This window comes from Octopus sinensis, linkage group LG27 (assembly GCF_006345805.1).
Source record: "Octopus sinensis linkage group LG27, ASM634580v1, whole genome shotgun sequence".
Lineage (NCBI taxonomy): Eukaryota > Metazoa > Mollusca > Cephalopoda > Octopoda > Octopodidae > Octopus > Octopus sinensis.
Window position 1 is genome coordinate 10,044,388 of NC_043023.1, and position 16,467 is coordinate 10,060,854.

Sequence of the window (16,467 nt, forward strand, 5' to 3'; positions counted from 1 at the left end):
CTAATAATGGTGATTAGGGTAGATTAGTATCTACCATCGACTTATGTTTTTGGCTGGATCTTTATTTAATTGATTCCGAAGCAATGAAAGATAAAATTGACATCGACGGAATTTGAGGTCAGAACGAAAGAAGCACTGCTTGGTCTAAATAATTACTATTAATTTTGGTACACGACTACAATTTCGTTTCGGTATAGTATTTCCCTTTTTATAAGTTTTCGTCAGGGATACCTGTAGTAGTAGATATTCTTTGACCTTTTCTCCGAAATTAGTGACTTTTCTGGGTGAATTTCTACATTTGTATCAAAGCTGCAGAGGAAAGGATTATACGGAAGATAAGAAGTCAGATTAGATTGTGAGTAAAGCAATAATTTCATCTCATTTTTATATTTTAGTTCGTTTTCTCATTCTACAAACCTCCCACAAGAACTGTAACGATGATCCAGTCTGAAATCTTAAGATATTCAAGTTTTGTTTACATTTTACCCATCATAAATACTATACTAAATCTGCTAAAATTATGAAAATTAAGTTATCACTCTGTATTGTAATTAACAATACCTTCAGACAATAACTGGTCGGAGGTAAAGAATACGTACACCACTCGTTTTTGGCGTAACAAAAACCCTAACCATCGGGTGTATGTATTTTTTACTTTCGCCCAATAAATCTTCCTTTTGTTGCCGTAAGTAACAACGACTATTGCAAAAGTTGCAAGATGCAACAAAAATTCTAGAAAAAAATGAATACCTAAATGAGTGGAAATCGAACCAGTGTGTGTGTAAAATAATAAGGCATTAAAAGAGAATGACCCTCCCCAGACACGATAACAATATATAGTAATAACGATATATATATATATATATATAATATATATATATATATAATATATATATATATATGTGTGTGTGTGTGTGTATATGTATATATATATATACATATATATATACATATATATATGTGTGTGTGTGTGGAAGCGCAATGGTCCAGTGGTTAGGGCAGCGGACTCACGGTTTCGATTCCCAGACCGGGCATTGTGAGTATTTATTGAGCGAAAACACCTAAAGCTCCACGATGCTCCAGCAGGGGGTAGTGGTGAACTCTGCTGTACTCACCACAACTTTCTCTCACTCTTTCTTCCAGTTTCTGTTATACCTGTATATCCGCTAGGGACAAAGTTGTTATTAATAGGCCTTAATAATGGTGATGAGGGTATCAAACTAAAGAATTCTCACAAAATTTCTTGGCATTTTTTTCAGTGCAAAGTCCTGTTGAGACAAGTGAAATCAAAATCAAACCATCCCTGCCCCTCTACGACCATGTCTATATAAAAATGTAGTAAAACTTTCACTGTTTTAATCTCTCTAATTCCTAATTATCTTGTATGTTTTACACTGTTGTTTCTCTTTCGTTTCAGATTATCAGATGACATCTGCTTCACAGGATTTTTACATAAGCAACGTCATTAGAATGGAAAGTCTTTTGAAGACTGAGCAAAGATGTTATACAAAACACGTATAACCCTGTTTCTATGAATATTTACTGAATTACTGCAAAATATATCTGGGGAACTCTGACATATATGTAGCAAAATTTCTCTTCTTTATTGTCTGGAATACACAGAAAATTATATTTGCATATTAATTAATCATTTAGCATTTAAACTAGCACAAATATTCTGACCTCTCACACTCACCATGCAGTGTCAATTTAAACATAAACAATCAAATCACTGAAGTCTCAAAGCTATGAGATAATCCATGATTAATTCAAAACAATATGAATAAATAAGCATTACATTTCACAAAGGAATCTCAATGCTAAACGGTTAAACTGGCCATATTTTTGTGTGTTTTATATTCATACTAGCCAGATCCCACCCCTCACACCCACCCTACAAGGTCATTCTAAAAATAAACAATCACTACATTGAAATCTGAACATGATAGCATAATGAATGATTAATTCAGAAGAATTTCAATAAACATTCTATTTGACAAAGTAATCTGAATGTTAATGAGTTAAAGCAATTAAGAAGGCAGTTTGCAGCATCTTCAGATATTAACAAAGAACACTTTTCATGGAGATATATCAGTAGAAATATTTGTTCAGAGCAATATACGAGAAGAAGGAAAACCTTTGTGACCTGTGACAAGAGAAAGGAACATTATGGAAAATGAATTATTTAGGAGTGAAGTTGAATGTAAAAGAGAGTCTGAAGAAATTGATTTTTCTGATGAGGAAAAGAATGAAAAGGGCAAAACATCATATGATTGTGATATCTGTGGCAAGTTGTTCTCTCGGAAAGCTAAGTTAGTCATTCACGAACGTACTCATACAGGAGAAAAACCATATCACTGTGATATCTGTGGTAAATCATTCGCTCAGAAAGGTAACTTGACTACTCACCAACGTATTCATACAGGAGGGAAGCCATATCGCTCTGATATCTGTGGTAAGTCATTGTCACAAGATAGTGATTTAACAAGACACAAGCAGATTCATTCAAGAGGAAAATATTTGTACTGTGACATCTGTGGTAAATCATTCTTGCGGAAAGATAACTTAGTCATCCACCAACGTATTCATACAGGTGAGAAGCCATATCATTGTGATATCTGTGGTAAATTGTTCGCTCAGAAAGGTAACTTGACTGCTCACTGACGTTTTCATACAGGAGAGAAGCCATATCACTGTGATATCTGTGGTAAACTATTGTCAAATCGTAGTACATTAACAAGACACAAACAGATTCACACAAAAGGAAAATATTTACACTGTGATGTCTGTGGTAAATCATTTTTTGATACTCATCATTTAACCACTCACAAACGCATTCATACAAGCGAAAAACCATATCGCTGTGATATCTGTGGTAAATCATTCTATGAAAATAGCTACTTAACTAGACACATACGTATTCACACAGGAGAAAAGCCATATCATTGCGATATCTGTGGTAAATCTTTCTCTCATGGGCCCAGCTTAACTGTTCACAAATACATTCATTCAGGTGAGAAGCCGTATCACTGTGAAATCTGCGGTAAATCCTTCTCTCGAAATGATCACTTAACTACTCACAAGCACGTTCATACAGGTGAGAAGCCGTATCATTGTGAAATCTGTGGTAAATCCTTCATTCGAAATGATTACTTAACTAGTCACAAACGTACTCACACAGGTGAGGAGGCATATCATTGTGATATCTGTGACAAATCATTTGCACAGAGAAGCAGCTTGACTACTCACAAGAGCATTCATATGAGAAACAAACCACACCAATGATCCATCATCATTGTTTTCACGTCCACGGTTGTCATGCTCTCATGGGTCAGATGGAATTTGGTGAGGTGGATTTTCTCTGTCCAGATGGCCATCTTGTTACCAACTTTCACCTGTTTCAAACTAAGATATTTCCCCATGATCAGACATGTTTTTATGTCAGATTGGAGATGGACACTGCTTGTATGGTAGTGACACTCGTTTACAACTATCACACAGTCTCAAGGCAAGGATATAATAACACACACACACACACATTCATAAGCCCCTCACACTTCTATGAAACATCCCCCTCTATCCTCTGTACCACTAATATTCCCCCACCACCAATACCTTTTGTGTATGTCCTCATACATCTCCAACATCATCCATTTCTCTATATATATCTGAAAACAATTATAATAATAATATTTTGTTTATTCTAAATGATCTTGACATTGTTTTTGACTTTACATAAAATATTCTTTACATTCTACGGTTGTTTTATTGTCATTTATTTACAAGTATTATTAATTTTATTGGTAAAATATTTTTCTAGGAATGAATTACAATTTATAACATTGCTTCTATGGGAAATTATTGCTTTGCTTTATGAGTTTTCACTTTAGGAGTAATCTCCAGAAGAAATTAACTCATATATCAAGGCATTATTGTATCTGACATTATTTTGGCACAAGGCCAGCGATTTCAGGGGAAGGAGTAAGTTGAATAACCACATGGATCAGCATGTGTGCTTTTTATGTGAACTAGCGTGAGTGCTTCTTACAGGAACCCACACAATATATATATATATATTTATATATGTATATTCAAAGGGCTAAAGAGCCACTAGGTGGTCGGCCGTATGCTAGAAGTAGATCACCTACGATCAAACTACAAAGAAAAGAATGTTCTCTAGAGGAAAATTCAGCAGACACCAGAACAATTTTCCTGTAGAGAACATTCTTTTCTTTGTAGTTTGATCGTTGGTGATCTATTTCTAGCATACGGCCGACTACCTAGTGGTCTTGCCCTTTGAATATACACGTATTAGAATTTTCTCTGATTTTTCAGATTTTTGTATGCTAGGCTACTGGTTTTAAATTGATGTTAATTAAATTAATATTCAATTTATCTCCCTCATTATTTAAATATATATTTATATAAATATTGGTGAAGTCAAATGGATTAGTGATTAGAGCGTCGGGCGCAGAATTGTTCTTCACATTGCTCCAGTTCACTCAGCTGTAGAAATGAGTTGCGATGTCACTGGTGCCAAGCTGTATCAGCCTTTATCTTTCCCTTGGACAACTTTGGTGGTGTGGAGAGGGGAAAGCCGGTATGCATGGGTGATTGCTGGTCTTCTATAAACAACCGTTGCCAGACTTGCTCCTCAGAGGGGAACTTTCTAGGTGTAATCTCATAGTCATGAATGAAGTGGGGTCTTTTCTTTTTTCTTATAATGTTTGTTCCTTCTTGAGCCATGCCTGGCTCATAGGGCCGGTTTCCTTGGCATATAGGTTCCCCACCTGGACAGGAATATATGGGGTCAGTGTAACATCCTTCTGGAAACCAAACAAGCTTGTGTATTCAGTTCTGCCTCTTGTGGCAACAAACTGAGGGGGTTCTATCTTGTTCTTTCTGAAAGAGCCAACAAATGTTAATCTATAATTCTTCAAGAGATTAACTCTAAATCCATAACTTGTAAACCAATTATCCATTGTAATATTTCTTCCAGACCCTTTTATATGAGACCCCAACCGTTTTACCACTGCTGCTGTTGCTGTTGAGTGTAGCAGTCTTCGTCCAAGTGGGAGAAGTCCGAAACGTGGTCCTTTGCTATTCGTAAGACCCGCAGAAGAGAAAGCAGGTCAACTCCCGACACCAAGAGCATCGACGGATGGATGAATGTGCATCCAGGCTCAGTGGTTGCGTAGGAAGTCAGGTATAAGAAACAGGAAGAAAGAGTGAGAGAAAGTTGGGGCGAAAGAGTACAACAGGGGTCGCCACCACCCCCTGCTGGAGCCTCGTGGAGCTTTAGGTGTTTTCGCTCATTAAACACTCACAATGCCCAGTCTGGGAATCAAAACTACGATCCTCCGACCGCGAGTCCGCTGCCCTAACCACTGGGCCATTGCGCCTCCACTACCACTGCTGCTCTTGAATTACCTATAGAAGGGCCTTCTCCTTGTTTCCCCAAGTAGACCTCCATACATGACACACAAAGTTTTAGCATTGGCCAAAATAAATATTTTTATGCTATATTTTGCTGGTTTAATTGGCTTGTAGAACTTGAATGGACATCATAATTGGAGATACAATTATCCATAAATTTCTCAAAGAACTTTCTAAAAGGTGCAACATTCTACTGTTGTTTTATTGTCATTTATTTACAAGTATTATAAATTTTAGAGGTAAAATATTTTTCTGGGAATGAATTACAATTTATAACATTGCTTCTATGGGAAATTATTGCTTTGCTTTATGAGTTTTCACTTCAGGAGCAATCTCCAGGAAGAAATTAACTTATATATCAAGGCATTATTGTATCTGACGTTATTTTGGCACAAGGCCAGCAATTTCAGGGGAAGGAGTAAGTTGAATACCACATGGATCAGCATGTGTGCTTTTTATGTGAACTAGCGTGAGTGCTTCTTACAGGAACCCACACTATATATATATATATATATATATATATATATATATATATATATATAGTATTCAATATACAAAAAAGGGTGAAATATAATTAATTTGATAAAATTAATAAATTTCACCTAGTAGATTTTTTGGTATGGAAAAGACCATATTTGGTAAGAATTATATTAATTATAATAAAGGGTTAATTGCAACAAGTTGCTCAAAACCACATACCAGAAATATTAGAAATAGCAGCCAAGAGAAATAGTGATCTATTTGGCTGCTATTTCTAATATTTCCGGTATGTGGTTTTGAGCAACTTGTTGCAATTAACCCTTTATTATAATTAATATATATATATATATATTTATATATCTTCTACATTGTACATTAACTTAGTGGAGTATGCTGAGTAATTGGATGGATGGATGACACTATCACTGTTGCCAGATATAAGATACGCACATGCAAACATCACCTGGGGTATGAGATACCCCACAACACCACTGAAGGATTAAAGTAAAATTCTGCCACATTTTCTCCACAAAACTACTTTAAAATGTTTTCCAATGGCTGAATGATGACACATTAATTTTGTTTCTGCTCTAAATATTCTGGTAAAGTAAGGATGCATCTTGTACACCAGCACATATGGTAGATAAGTTCCTTTGGATATGGCTATGTGGTTAATTGGTTTATATCATATCCATGAGGTACTAGGTTCAATTCTGTTGTGCAGCATCTTGGGAAAATTTTATTTCCTACAACCATGTGGAGGCGCAATGGCCCAGTGGTTAGGGCAGCGGACACGCGGTTGGAGGATCGCGGTTTCAATTCCCAGACCGGGCATTGTGTGTGTTATTGAGCGAAAACACCTAAAAGCTCCACGAAGCTCTGGCAGGGGGTGGTGGCGACCCCTGTTGTACTCTTTCACCCCAACTTTCTCACACTCTTTCTTCCTATTTCTTGAGTAACGCTGCAATGGGGGGGGGAACACATATGCCACAGAAACCGGGCCCATGAGCCTGGCTAGGCTTGAAAAGGGGCGAAGAAAAGAGAAAAACAACCATCGGTTAACCCATACCGTTTAGGTAAAAAGCAGTGGATGGAAACTGTATCGAAGCTTGTCAGATGGATTGTACTTGTAATTTTAAAAAATACAACTTCATCGCACTGAATGCGGTTTGAAATTGCTATAACAGTACAGATATCTGTGGGATACTCTGTCAATTAATTATTGCATTTCAATCTGTTTTAGGGTTAGGGTTAGTTAGTGTTAGGGGGAAGGGTATCTTATTTTCTTCAGAAATGTAAATAAACCCAATCTGTTTCTTAAACGAGAGACATATTCATACGGCACAGAATGTTTTCACTTCAATAGACATCATTGATTGGTTGAAATTGCAGAAATTGAAGAAGAAAAACAACAAATATCTTACAAACTATAGAATTTTCTCAATAAAGCCAAGAGAAAAAGATGTTTTATAAACACATTCTACCAGTATACGAAGTTTAAAAGTGTTTAGTTACGTGGAAATTATTTTAAAAAACTGCCGTTCAAACCGAAAAGATCCAATTTTTCGCATACAACCTTCAGAAAAAGGTTGTATGTTAATATTTGGTTAGTCGTTCGTGGCAGTTGTTCTACTTGATATAATTGTTTCTTCAATTCTCAGCTGGGGTCAAAGTTGTTATAAATCCCATTTTAACTCCGGTTAATCCATGCCGAAGTTTTGAAGATAGTTATATAAATAGAGATAACAAACATACGGAAGCATCCCGTTAGCCTTTATTACAGTAAATAAAGCAAATAGGATTGTCCTGCAAACGAGGAAAGTGGATTGCTATGGGCTTTAAAGGCCTAATAATGATGGTGAGTGGATATTAGTATCTACCAATCGACCTCTGGTTTTGCTGGATCTCTATTTTATTGATTCTGAAGCAGTGAAAGGTAAAATTGAGATCGGCGGAATTTGAGCTCAGAACATAAAAGACCAGAAGAAACACTGCATGGCCTAAATAATTGCTATTAATTTTAGTACGATGCTATAATTTCGTTTCGGTACTTAAAGCAAACCAATGCATGTTTTATACATTCCCCATTACAGGTTATCGACAAGGGAACCTGTTTTCATGGATGTTTGTGGGGACAGATATTCTCTTGTTTGAAATTATTGACTTTTCTTGGTGAATTTCTACTTGTGTATCAAAACTGATGAAGAAAGGACTATATGGAAGATAACGAGTGAGAGTAAATCGTGAGTGAAGTAATAATTCCATCTTATTTTTATATTTAAGTTCGTTTTCTCTTTGTAGAAACCTGTTATAATCGGAGATCTTAAGATATTCAAGATTTGTTTTCATTTTACCGATCATAAATACTTTTCTAAACCTGCTGAAATTATGAAATTAATTGATCACATCTTCAAACAATAACTCTCCCTTTTGTTGCAGTAAGTAACAATATCGTTAAAGCTATATATAGAGAGAGATAATAACAAAGGGTAAAATTAATTAATTAAGAAGTAATCAGTAATTTCACCAAGTAGAATTCGGCATGAAAAAGACCATTTCATGGTAAGCTTAAGTAATATTTTATAATTAGGGTTCAGCAAAGATTTGCTTTACCACATACCGGAGTTTAGAAATAGCAGTCAAAAAAACCTTAGCTATTTCTTCTACTTTAAAAAGGGACTCCCAGAAAACCCAAATACTTGAAAACAATCTACGCAGGCAGAGAGGAAAAATAACGAAAATCAATCTATATCTGGTTACCCATGTACGCGCCTTTTCGGAATTAGATCGGTATAAAGAATATAGAATTATACTTTACCCAACCATACAGAGAGTCAGTCAGACAGACCGAGTAGCAACCACTCCGAATTTGTTTCTTTATAACTTACAGGAAAATGGATATTTTTAAATGAAATTTTCGACATGTACGCTTCAGATAGTGTAGATTCTGAATATATCGCAATTTGTTTTAATAAAAATTTTCCAAGGCTAGGGGGAAGAGTTTCGGAAATTCACACGGATCGGCTTTACTCCCTCATAACTCAGAAAAATTGATATTTTTTAGTGAAATTTTCTACAGAATACCGTTCAGAGTGTATCCATCACAATTTTATCGAAATTTAATACAAAAATAAAAACATGGATTGGACAAAATAACGGAAACACCTTAAAATTTCAAACAAATTATTTTAATATGGAGTAATACCGCCTCTGGCAGTAATTACAGCTTGAATTCTACGAGCTATAGACTCGTACATAGTTTGAATTGTTTCCAAAGGAATTTTTATCCTTTCTTCAGCTAAAACAGTCTCCAGTTCTTGTAGTGATTATGGTGGAGGATATCGACTCCTTACTAGTTTTTCTAAAATGTACCATAAATGTTGACTGGTGGCCAGATAAGATGTTCAACTTCACTAGAATCTTCTTCATGCCATTCAGTTACGACTTTAGCTGTGTAAATTGGTGCATTATCAGGCTGAAAGATTGTGTTTCCCTCCGGATTAGTTATGGTTCAGTTCAGCCCATTATCACAGAAGATTCGGGTATGAGATGCATGTCCATCACAATTTTATCAGAATTTAATACAAAAATAAATACATGGGTTGGACAAAATAATGGAAACACCTTAAAATTTCAAACAAATTATTTTAATATGGAGTATTTATTGATTCCAAATCATTGAAAATTATTTTGATTAGAATTCATTTGGATAGTTCATATATGTCAAGCTTCTCTGCGTTTCCATCTACCACATCCTCTCCCAAGGCTTTGATTGGCCACTCTAGGACTGAACCCAGGACCATGTTGTTAGAAAGCCAACTTCTTACCACACAACCATCCCTGCACCTCTATGGTCATGTTTTTATAAAAATTAGTAAAACTCTCACTGTTTTAATCTCTCTAATTCCTAATTATCTTGTATGTATTACACTCTTGTTTCTCTTTCGTTTCAGATTATCAGATGACATCTGCTTCACAGGATTTTTACATAAGCAACGTCATTGGAATGGAAAGTCTTTTGAAGACTGAGCAAAAAAGATGTTATACAAAACACGTATAACCCTGTTTCTATAAATATTTACTGAATTACTGCAAAATATATCTTCTGAACTCTGACATATATGTAGCAAAATTTCTCTTCTTTATTGTCTGGAATACACAGAAAATTATATTTGCATATTAATTAATCGTTTAGCATTAAACCTGGCCGTATCAGTCCCAAACGTTCAAGCTATTTTACGTTAAAACTGCCCACATCTGGCCTCTTCCACTCACCCTGCAATGTCATTCTAAACATAAGGAATCACATCATTGAAATCTTAAAGCAATAAGATAATAAATGATTAATTCAGAAGAATTTGAATAAATAATCATTACATTTGACAGAGTAATCTGAATGTTAATGAGTTAAAGCAATTAAGAAGTCAGTTTGCAGCATCTTCAGATATTAACAAAGATCACTTTTGATGGAGATATACCAGTAGAAATATTTATTAAGAGTAATATACGAGAAGAAGGAAAACATTTGTGTACTGTGACGAGAGAAAGGAAAATGATGGAAAATGAATTATATCTGAGTGAAGTTAAATGTAAAAGAGAGTCTGAAGAAATTGACTTTTCTGATGAGGAAAAGAATGAAAAGGGCAAAACAGCATTTGAGTGTGATATCTGTGGTAAAATATTATCTCAGAAAGGTAGCTTAGTTATTCACCGACGTATTCATACAGGAGAGAAGTCATATCACTGTGACGTTTGTGGTAAATCATTTTTTGATACTCATCATTTAACTATTCACAAACGCATTCATACAGGAGTGAAATCATATCGCTGTGATATCTGTGGTAAATCCTTCTCTCAAAGTTATAACTTAACTAGGCACAAATACATTCATACAGGAGAAAAACGATATCACTGTGATATCTGTGGTAAATCCTTCTCTGAAATTAGTAAAGTAACTATTCACAAGCGTGTTCATACAGGAGAAAAACCATGTCACTGTGATATTTGTGGTAAATCATTCTTTGATAAAAGTTACTTAACTAGACACATACGTATTCACACAGGTGAAAAGCCATATCAGTGTGATATCTGTGGTAAATCTTTCTCTGAAACTAGTCCCTTAACTATGCACAAGCGTACTGTTCACACAGGAGAAAAACCACATCGCTGTGAAATCTGTGGTAAATCATTCTCTCAAAATAATGCCTTGACTATTCACAAACGCATTCATACAGGAGAGAAGCCATATACATGTGATATCTGTGGTAAATCGTTCTCCAGAAGCTATGCCTTACCTCGTCACAGACGCATTCATACTGAAGTGAAGCCATATCATTGTGATATCTGTGCTGAATCATTCTCTGAAAGTGGTAGCTTAACTAAGCACAAGCGTATTCATACTGAAGAGAAACCATATCATTGTGATATCTGTGGTGAATCATTCTCCGATGGACACAAGTTAACTGTTCACAAATACAGTCATTCAGGCGTGAAGCCATATCACTGTGAAATCTGTGGTAAATCATTCTCTGACAATGGTCACTTAACCAAGCACAGGCGTGTTCATACAGGTGAGAAGCCATATCATTGTGATATCTGTGGTAAATCTTTCTCTGAAACTGGTAGTGTAACTAACCACAAACGTGTTCATACAGGTGAGAAGCCATATCATTGTGATACCTGTGGTAAATCATTCTCTACATCCAGTATCTTATGTAAGCACAGACGCATTCATACTCCTGAGAAGCAATATCACTGTGATATCTGCGGTAAATCTTTCACTGAATCTGGTAGTGTGACAAATCACAAACGTATTCATACAGGTGAGAAGCCATATCACTGTGAAATCTGTGGTAAATCTTTCACTGAATCAGGTAGTGTAACTACTCACATGCGTGTTCATACAGGAGAGAAGCCATACCATTGTGATATCTGTGGTAAATCCTTCTCTACATGCAGTGTCTTAACCAGGCACAAGCGTGTTCATACAGGAGAAAAACCATATCACTGTGATATCTGTGGTAAATCTTTCTCTGGTAGTATAACTACTCACCAGCGCATTCATTCAGGCGTGAAGCCATATCATTGTGATATCTGTGGTAAATCATTCTCTCGAAATTATCACTTGACTCTGCACAGACGCATTCATACAAGAGAAGTCATATCACTGTAATGCCTGTAAGAATCGTTTTCTGAAATAGCACGTTAACTGGTCACAAACGTTTACATACAGAGGACATTTGGCAAATGATTTACTCATAAAAGCAGCTTAACTTCTAACAAGAGCATTCATATGACAGACAAACCGCTCCAGTGGTCTGTCATCGTTGTTTTCCTCTCCATTTTTGCCATTCTCTCATGGGTCAGAAGGAATTTGTTGAGGTGAATTTTTGCTGTCCAGATGCTCTTCCTGTTGCCAACCTTCACCTGTTTCAAACTAAAATATTTCCCCGTGACCTGACATGTTTTTGTGGCAGATTGGCGATGGACATTGCTTGCATGGCAGTGACACCCACAACTATCACACAGTCTCAAGGCAAGGATATAGTAACACGCACACACACATTCATAAGCCCCTCACACTTCTATGAAACATCCCCCTCTATCCTCTGTACCACTAATATTCCCCCACCACCACTACCTTTTGTGTATGTCCTCATACATCTCCATCACCATCCATTTCTCTCTATATATCTATCATTCTCTCCTTTCTTTTCCTACTGGAATCGTCAGGTTTCTCCTCTATAGTAAGACACTCGTCTTTCTCCTGCTGTTATACATCAACCTCCCAACTGACACAAAGCCATCCCCCTCGGTTCCACTCCCTCTGCGAACCAAGTGACTCTTTATCTTGCGAGCTACTTGGTGATCCCTGCTGATGCTGGTATCACATAAAAAGCACCCAATGCACTCAGTAAAGTGGTCGGTGTTAGGATGGGCATCCAACCATGGAAATCATACCAAAGCAGACAATGGATCCTGGTGCATCTTTCTGCTTGACCAGTTCTACGCAATAGTATAAATCCAGATATCCATTTTGCAATGGTGTACAGCAGAGAGCGACTTCCATTCCTTGATATTTTGATTGAAAAACTTAGCAATCAAATGGAAACTGATATCACTGGAAACCCACACACTCAAAGCAATACGGTTTCTGTGGCTGGATGCCCTTTGTAACACCAACCACTCCTAGAGTGTAGTGGGTGATCTGAAGTGCTACTGACATGGGTGCCATTTGCATGACTCCTGTATGTGCCATGACTATGATTTTACTTGGGTCGATGGGTCTTTTTTGCAAAGCACAGCATATTGCCAAAGGTTTCAGTCGTTTTTCATTACCTCTCTGAGGTCCTACATATGAAAGGTGCTTTCCATGTGCCACTGGCATTGGCCACCCTGCCTCTGTGAGGCCCAATGCTCAACATGTACTTTATACATGACGTGTACACGACGCCAGCATCGGCCACGACTTCAATTTCACTTGGTTTGATGGGACGTCTCAAATACAGCTTATCACTAAAGGTCTTCGTTACTAGTCATTGCTTCCATGAGGCCCACAAACACACAAGTTCATCAAAAGTAACAACTTAAATCACTAAAATGAATACTGACAAATGCAAATTTATACTCAACGTCCGAAGTATGGAACATTCTTCAAACTACCGGAAGGTTCAGAATTCCATTTTAAACAAGAACACAGATTCATAATTGAGACTGATTTCACTTGTGCATCCAAAGATTTAAATCCTGGGACAAATTGTTCAGGATGTGAACACATAACAATAGAAAGAGCAAGGATGCCCCTCAGACAAAGAACAACACTTCATAAGGAATAGATTCATTTCCCAAGTTACAGACATTGTTTATGAGTTTTATTTTTCAAGCACAACATCCGAATTTTGAAAGTTTCTACTACCATAACAAATGCATCTGTGTCTTACCAAGAAGTTTATAAAGAGCAAAGGAATGCTTCTCAGTAAACAACTCTAGACTTTTTTCTTTGCTTGTGAATAAGTGGTCACGTCTACAAATGATGGTGTCCCTGAGTCTTTTCAATGTGTTTCAGAAAACAATTATAAAAATAATATTTTATCTATTCTAAATGATCTTGACATTGTTTTTGACTTTACATAAAATATTCTTTACATTCTACTGTTGTTTCATTGTCATTTATTTACAAGTATTATAAATTTTATTGGTAAAATATTTTTCTAGGAATGAATTACAATTTATAACATTGTTTCTATGGGAAATTATTGCTTTGCTTTATGAGTTTTCCCTTTAGGAGCAATCTCCAGGAAGAAGTTAACTTATATATCAAGGCATTATTGTATCTGACATTATTTTGGCAGGCGGCCAGCAATTTCAGGGGAAGGAGTAAGTTGAATAACCACATGGATCAGCATGTGTGCTTTTTACATGAACTAGCACAAATGCTTCTTACAGGGAGTGGCATTGCACGATATATCTATATATATAAAGCTGAAGTTGTCTGTGTGTGTGGCAGGTTTGGTAGCCCTCAACTAACACTATCTCCTCCGAGACCCTGCAGCGCAAGTTGACCAAAATTGAGAGGATGATAAAAGAAGGCTTGCTCTTCCTTCCGTAGAAGAAAAAATTCAAATCGCACCATGTCATCACCAAAAATTATTTATATCAATCAGATGCTTTTTATCTACGAAAATCCCTACTTTTTACGATTCTTTGACTGCTGTCTCATCATTTTTCAGTGTATTTCAACCAGAAAAATGTTTACTTAAAGAGAATAACAAGCTACATAATGCAAAATTCATACTTTTCAAAAATTCCAATTCTAAAGGTTTGTAAAGAAAACAAACCCGAGCAACACTGGGTGATACTTCTCGTATATCTCTATTTATAAAACTGAAAAAAAGTTTGTTTGACTCCACCGCTTGGATCACTTTCAAGGCCACTACAACCCGTCAGATTGACAGGGACATGTAAAATGAGGTGACGATGCCCGTGGGTTACGTTAGAAATCCCTATCTTAAAAGGTGTCGCTTGGGCCAAAAACCCACTTTGTCAAGTCTACTCCCATTCTTTTACGTATCTGTCTTCCTCACTCACTCACGCTATTTCCTCCCTTCCCATACCCTTTATAACTATGTCTGCTCTCATAGAGAGAATTATCATCGCCACCACCAACACAATCATGAGAACAAATATTATGAATCAGATATTTATTGCGTTCATTTATATGTGTGTGTTCGATATATAAATATGTATATATAATGTATATATACAAAGTGTATATATCTCTATTTATGTATATTAAACTTTTTAATACTTTTTGATAGTTATATATATTTTTAAACAAATTATAAATATAATTTAATAATTTTTATTTTAAATTTTAATACTTCAAATTTTTCAATTTTATATATTTTCTACATTATATTTTTATTTTTATGTTTTTGTTTTGGGTTTTTTACTGTTTGATTAGTGGTTTTATCTCTAATTTAATTTATATATATATATATATATATATATAATTTGTATACATTTGCATATATAATGCGTGCACACACACATATATATATATATATATATAATGTGTGCATTATGTGGTCGGTCGGTTGAGCTGAAAATATGCACACCTATGTTAAAAGTGCTGGCAAGTTTGCATGACAAATATTTTTTTCCTCAAATGAAAGGCCTGACCTCTAGGACAAAATTCCTCATCTTATAAAATGTGGCCCCAGTACACCCGAATGAAATCAGGTTATATTAACCAAAATGTGAAAAGGGGTCTAAATGGGGCTGGAAGGGGATTAAAATTTAAAGGAGCGGGTGTTTAGGAATTCTCTGTTACATCAAGCTAAAAATTTTGAGCCAGCCTTTTAATCGTCAATGTGTTGCCGTCTACGATGAAGAAGTTTTGCATGCTTGCCATGGTGAGTCTACTGTCATGAGAAAGAATCACTTCAAAAATTGGTGTTTACCAATTTTCTTTTACATCAAGTTCAAAATTTTACGCCAGCCATTAAACTGTCAATATGTTGCTGTCCATCGTTAAGAAATGCCAGCCATGGTGACTCTACTATCCTCAGATTCTATCCCTTTAAACTTTTGTTTCCAATATTTTATTATTTTTATTCAGCTCGCAAGTTCGTCAGTCCCTTTTAAATGTTAGTGTTTTGCTGTCTGCCTTGAAGCAGACCTTTCTGTTGCCACTGCCTGATATTTATGATTGATCTTTCTAAATATTTTATTTCTCAACTTTCTCAAGATCTTTTGTTGTTTATAAATGGGAGAGAGATAGAAAAAGATAGAGAGTAAGAGAAAGCGAGGGAGAGTCCGAAAGAAACAAAGAGGGAGAATCATCATCATCGCTTAATGTTCGTTTTCCGTGCTAGCACGGGTTGGACAGTTTGATCGAGGTCTAGGAAGCCTGGAGGCTTGCCAGGCTCCAGCCTGATCTGGCAGTGTTTCTACTGGTGGATGACCTTCCTAACGCCAACCACTCTGTGAGTGTAGTGAGTGCTTTTTACGTGCCGCCGGCACAGGTGCCAGGGGGGCTTGCAGCTGCAA

The 16,467-nt window shown here is 36.1% G+C and overlaps 2 protein-coding genes across 6 annotated transcripts in view; both read left to right on the forward strand.

Annotated features, from left to right (window-relative positions):
- Positions 1-13,971, forward strand: LOC118768211 (zinc finger protein 32-like). Of its 3 annotated transcripts, XR_005004046.1 has the most exons (3): positions 1,325-2,613; positions 12,151-12,250; positions 13,870-13,971. XR_005004046.1 is itself a non-coding variant. In XM_036514312.1 (2 exons), the coding sequence occupies exon 2, from the start codon at positions 2,170-2,172 to the stop codon at positions 2,662-2,664; it is 495 nt and encodes a 164-aa protein (XP_036370205.1). In that variant the 5' UTR covers positions 1-355; positions 1,418-2,169; the 3' UTR covers positions 2,665-3,680. The 3 variants fall into 3 exon arrangements, 2 of the variants coding, with proteins under 2 accessions (XP_036370205.1, XP_036370206.1); XM_036514312.1 differs by lacking the exons at positions 12,151-12,250; positions 13,870-13,971 and adding an exon at positions 1-355 and having other exon boundaries at positions 1,418-3,680; XM_036514313.1 differs by lacking the exon at positions 13,870-13,971 and having other exon boundaries at positions 12,151-12,711.
- Positions 7,854-16,467, forward strand: part of LOC118768190 (zinc finger protein 665-like) — a 360,963-nt gene continuing 352,349 nt past the window's right edge. The window contains exons 1-3 of one of the 3 annotated variants that reach the window (XR_005004040.1): positions 7,856-8,159; positions 9,870-12,152; positions 16,323-16,328. Coding sequence is in view for 2 of the 3 variants with exons in the window: in XM_036514206.1 (XP_036370099.1) it covers positions 10,469-12,088 (1,620 nt within the window). In the remaining variant the exon portion in view is untranslated. Of the gene's footprint in view, positions 8,160-9,869; positions 12,712-16,322; positions 16,329-16,467 lie in introns of those variants that run through there. The other 2 variants (XM_036514206.1, XM_036514207.1) reach the window with 2 other exon arrangements.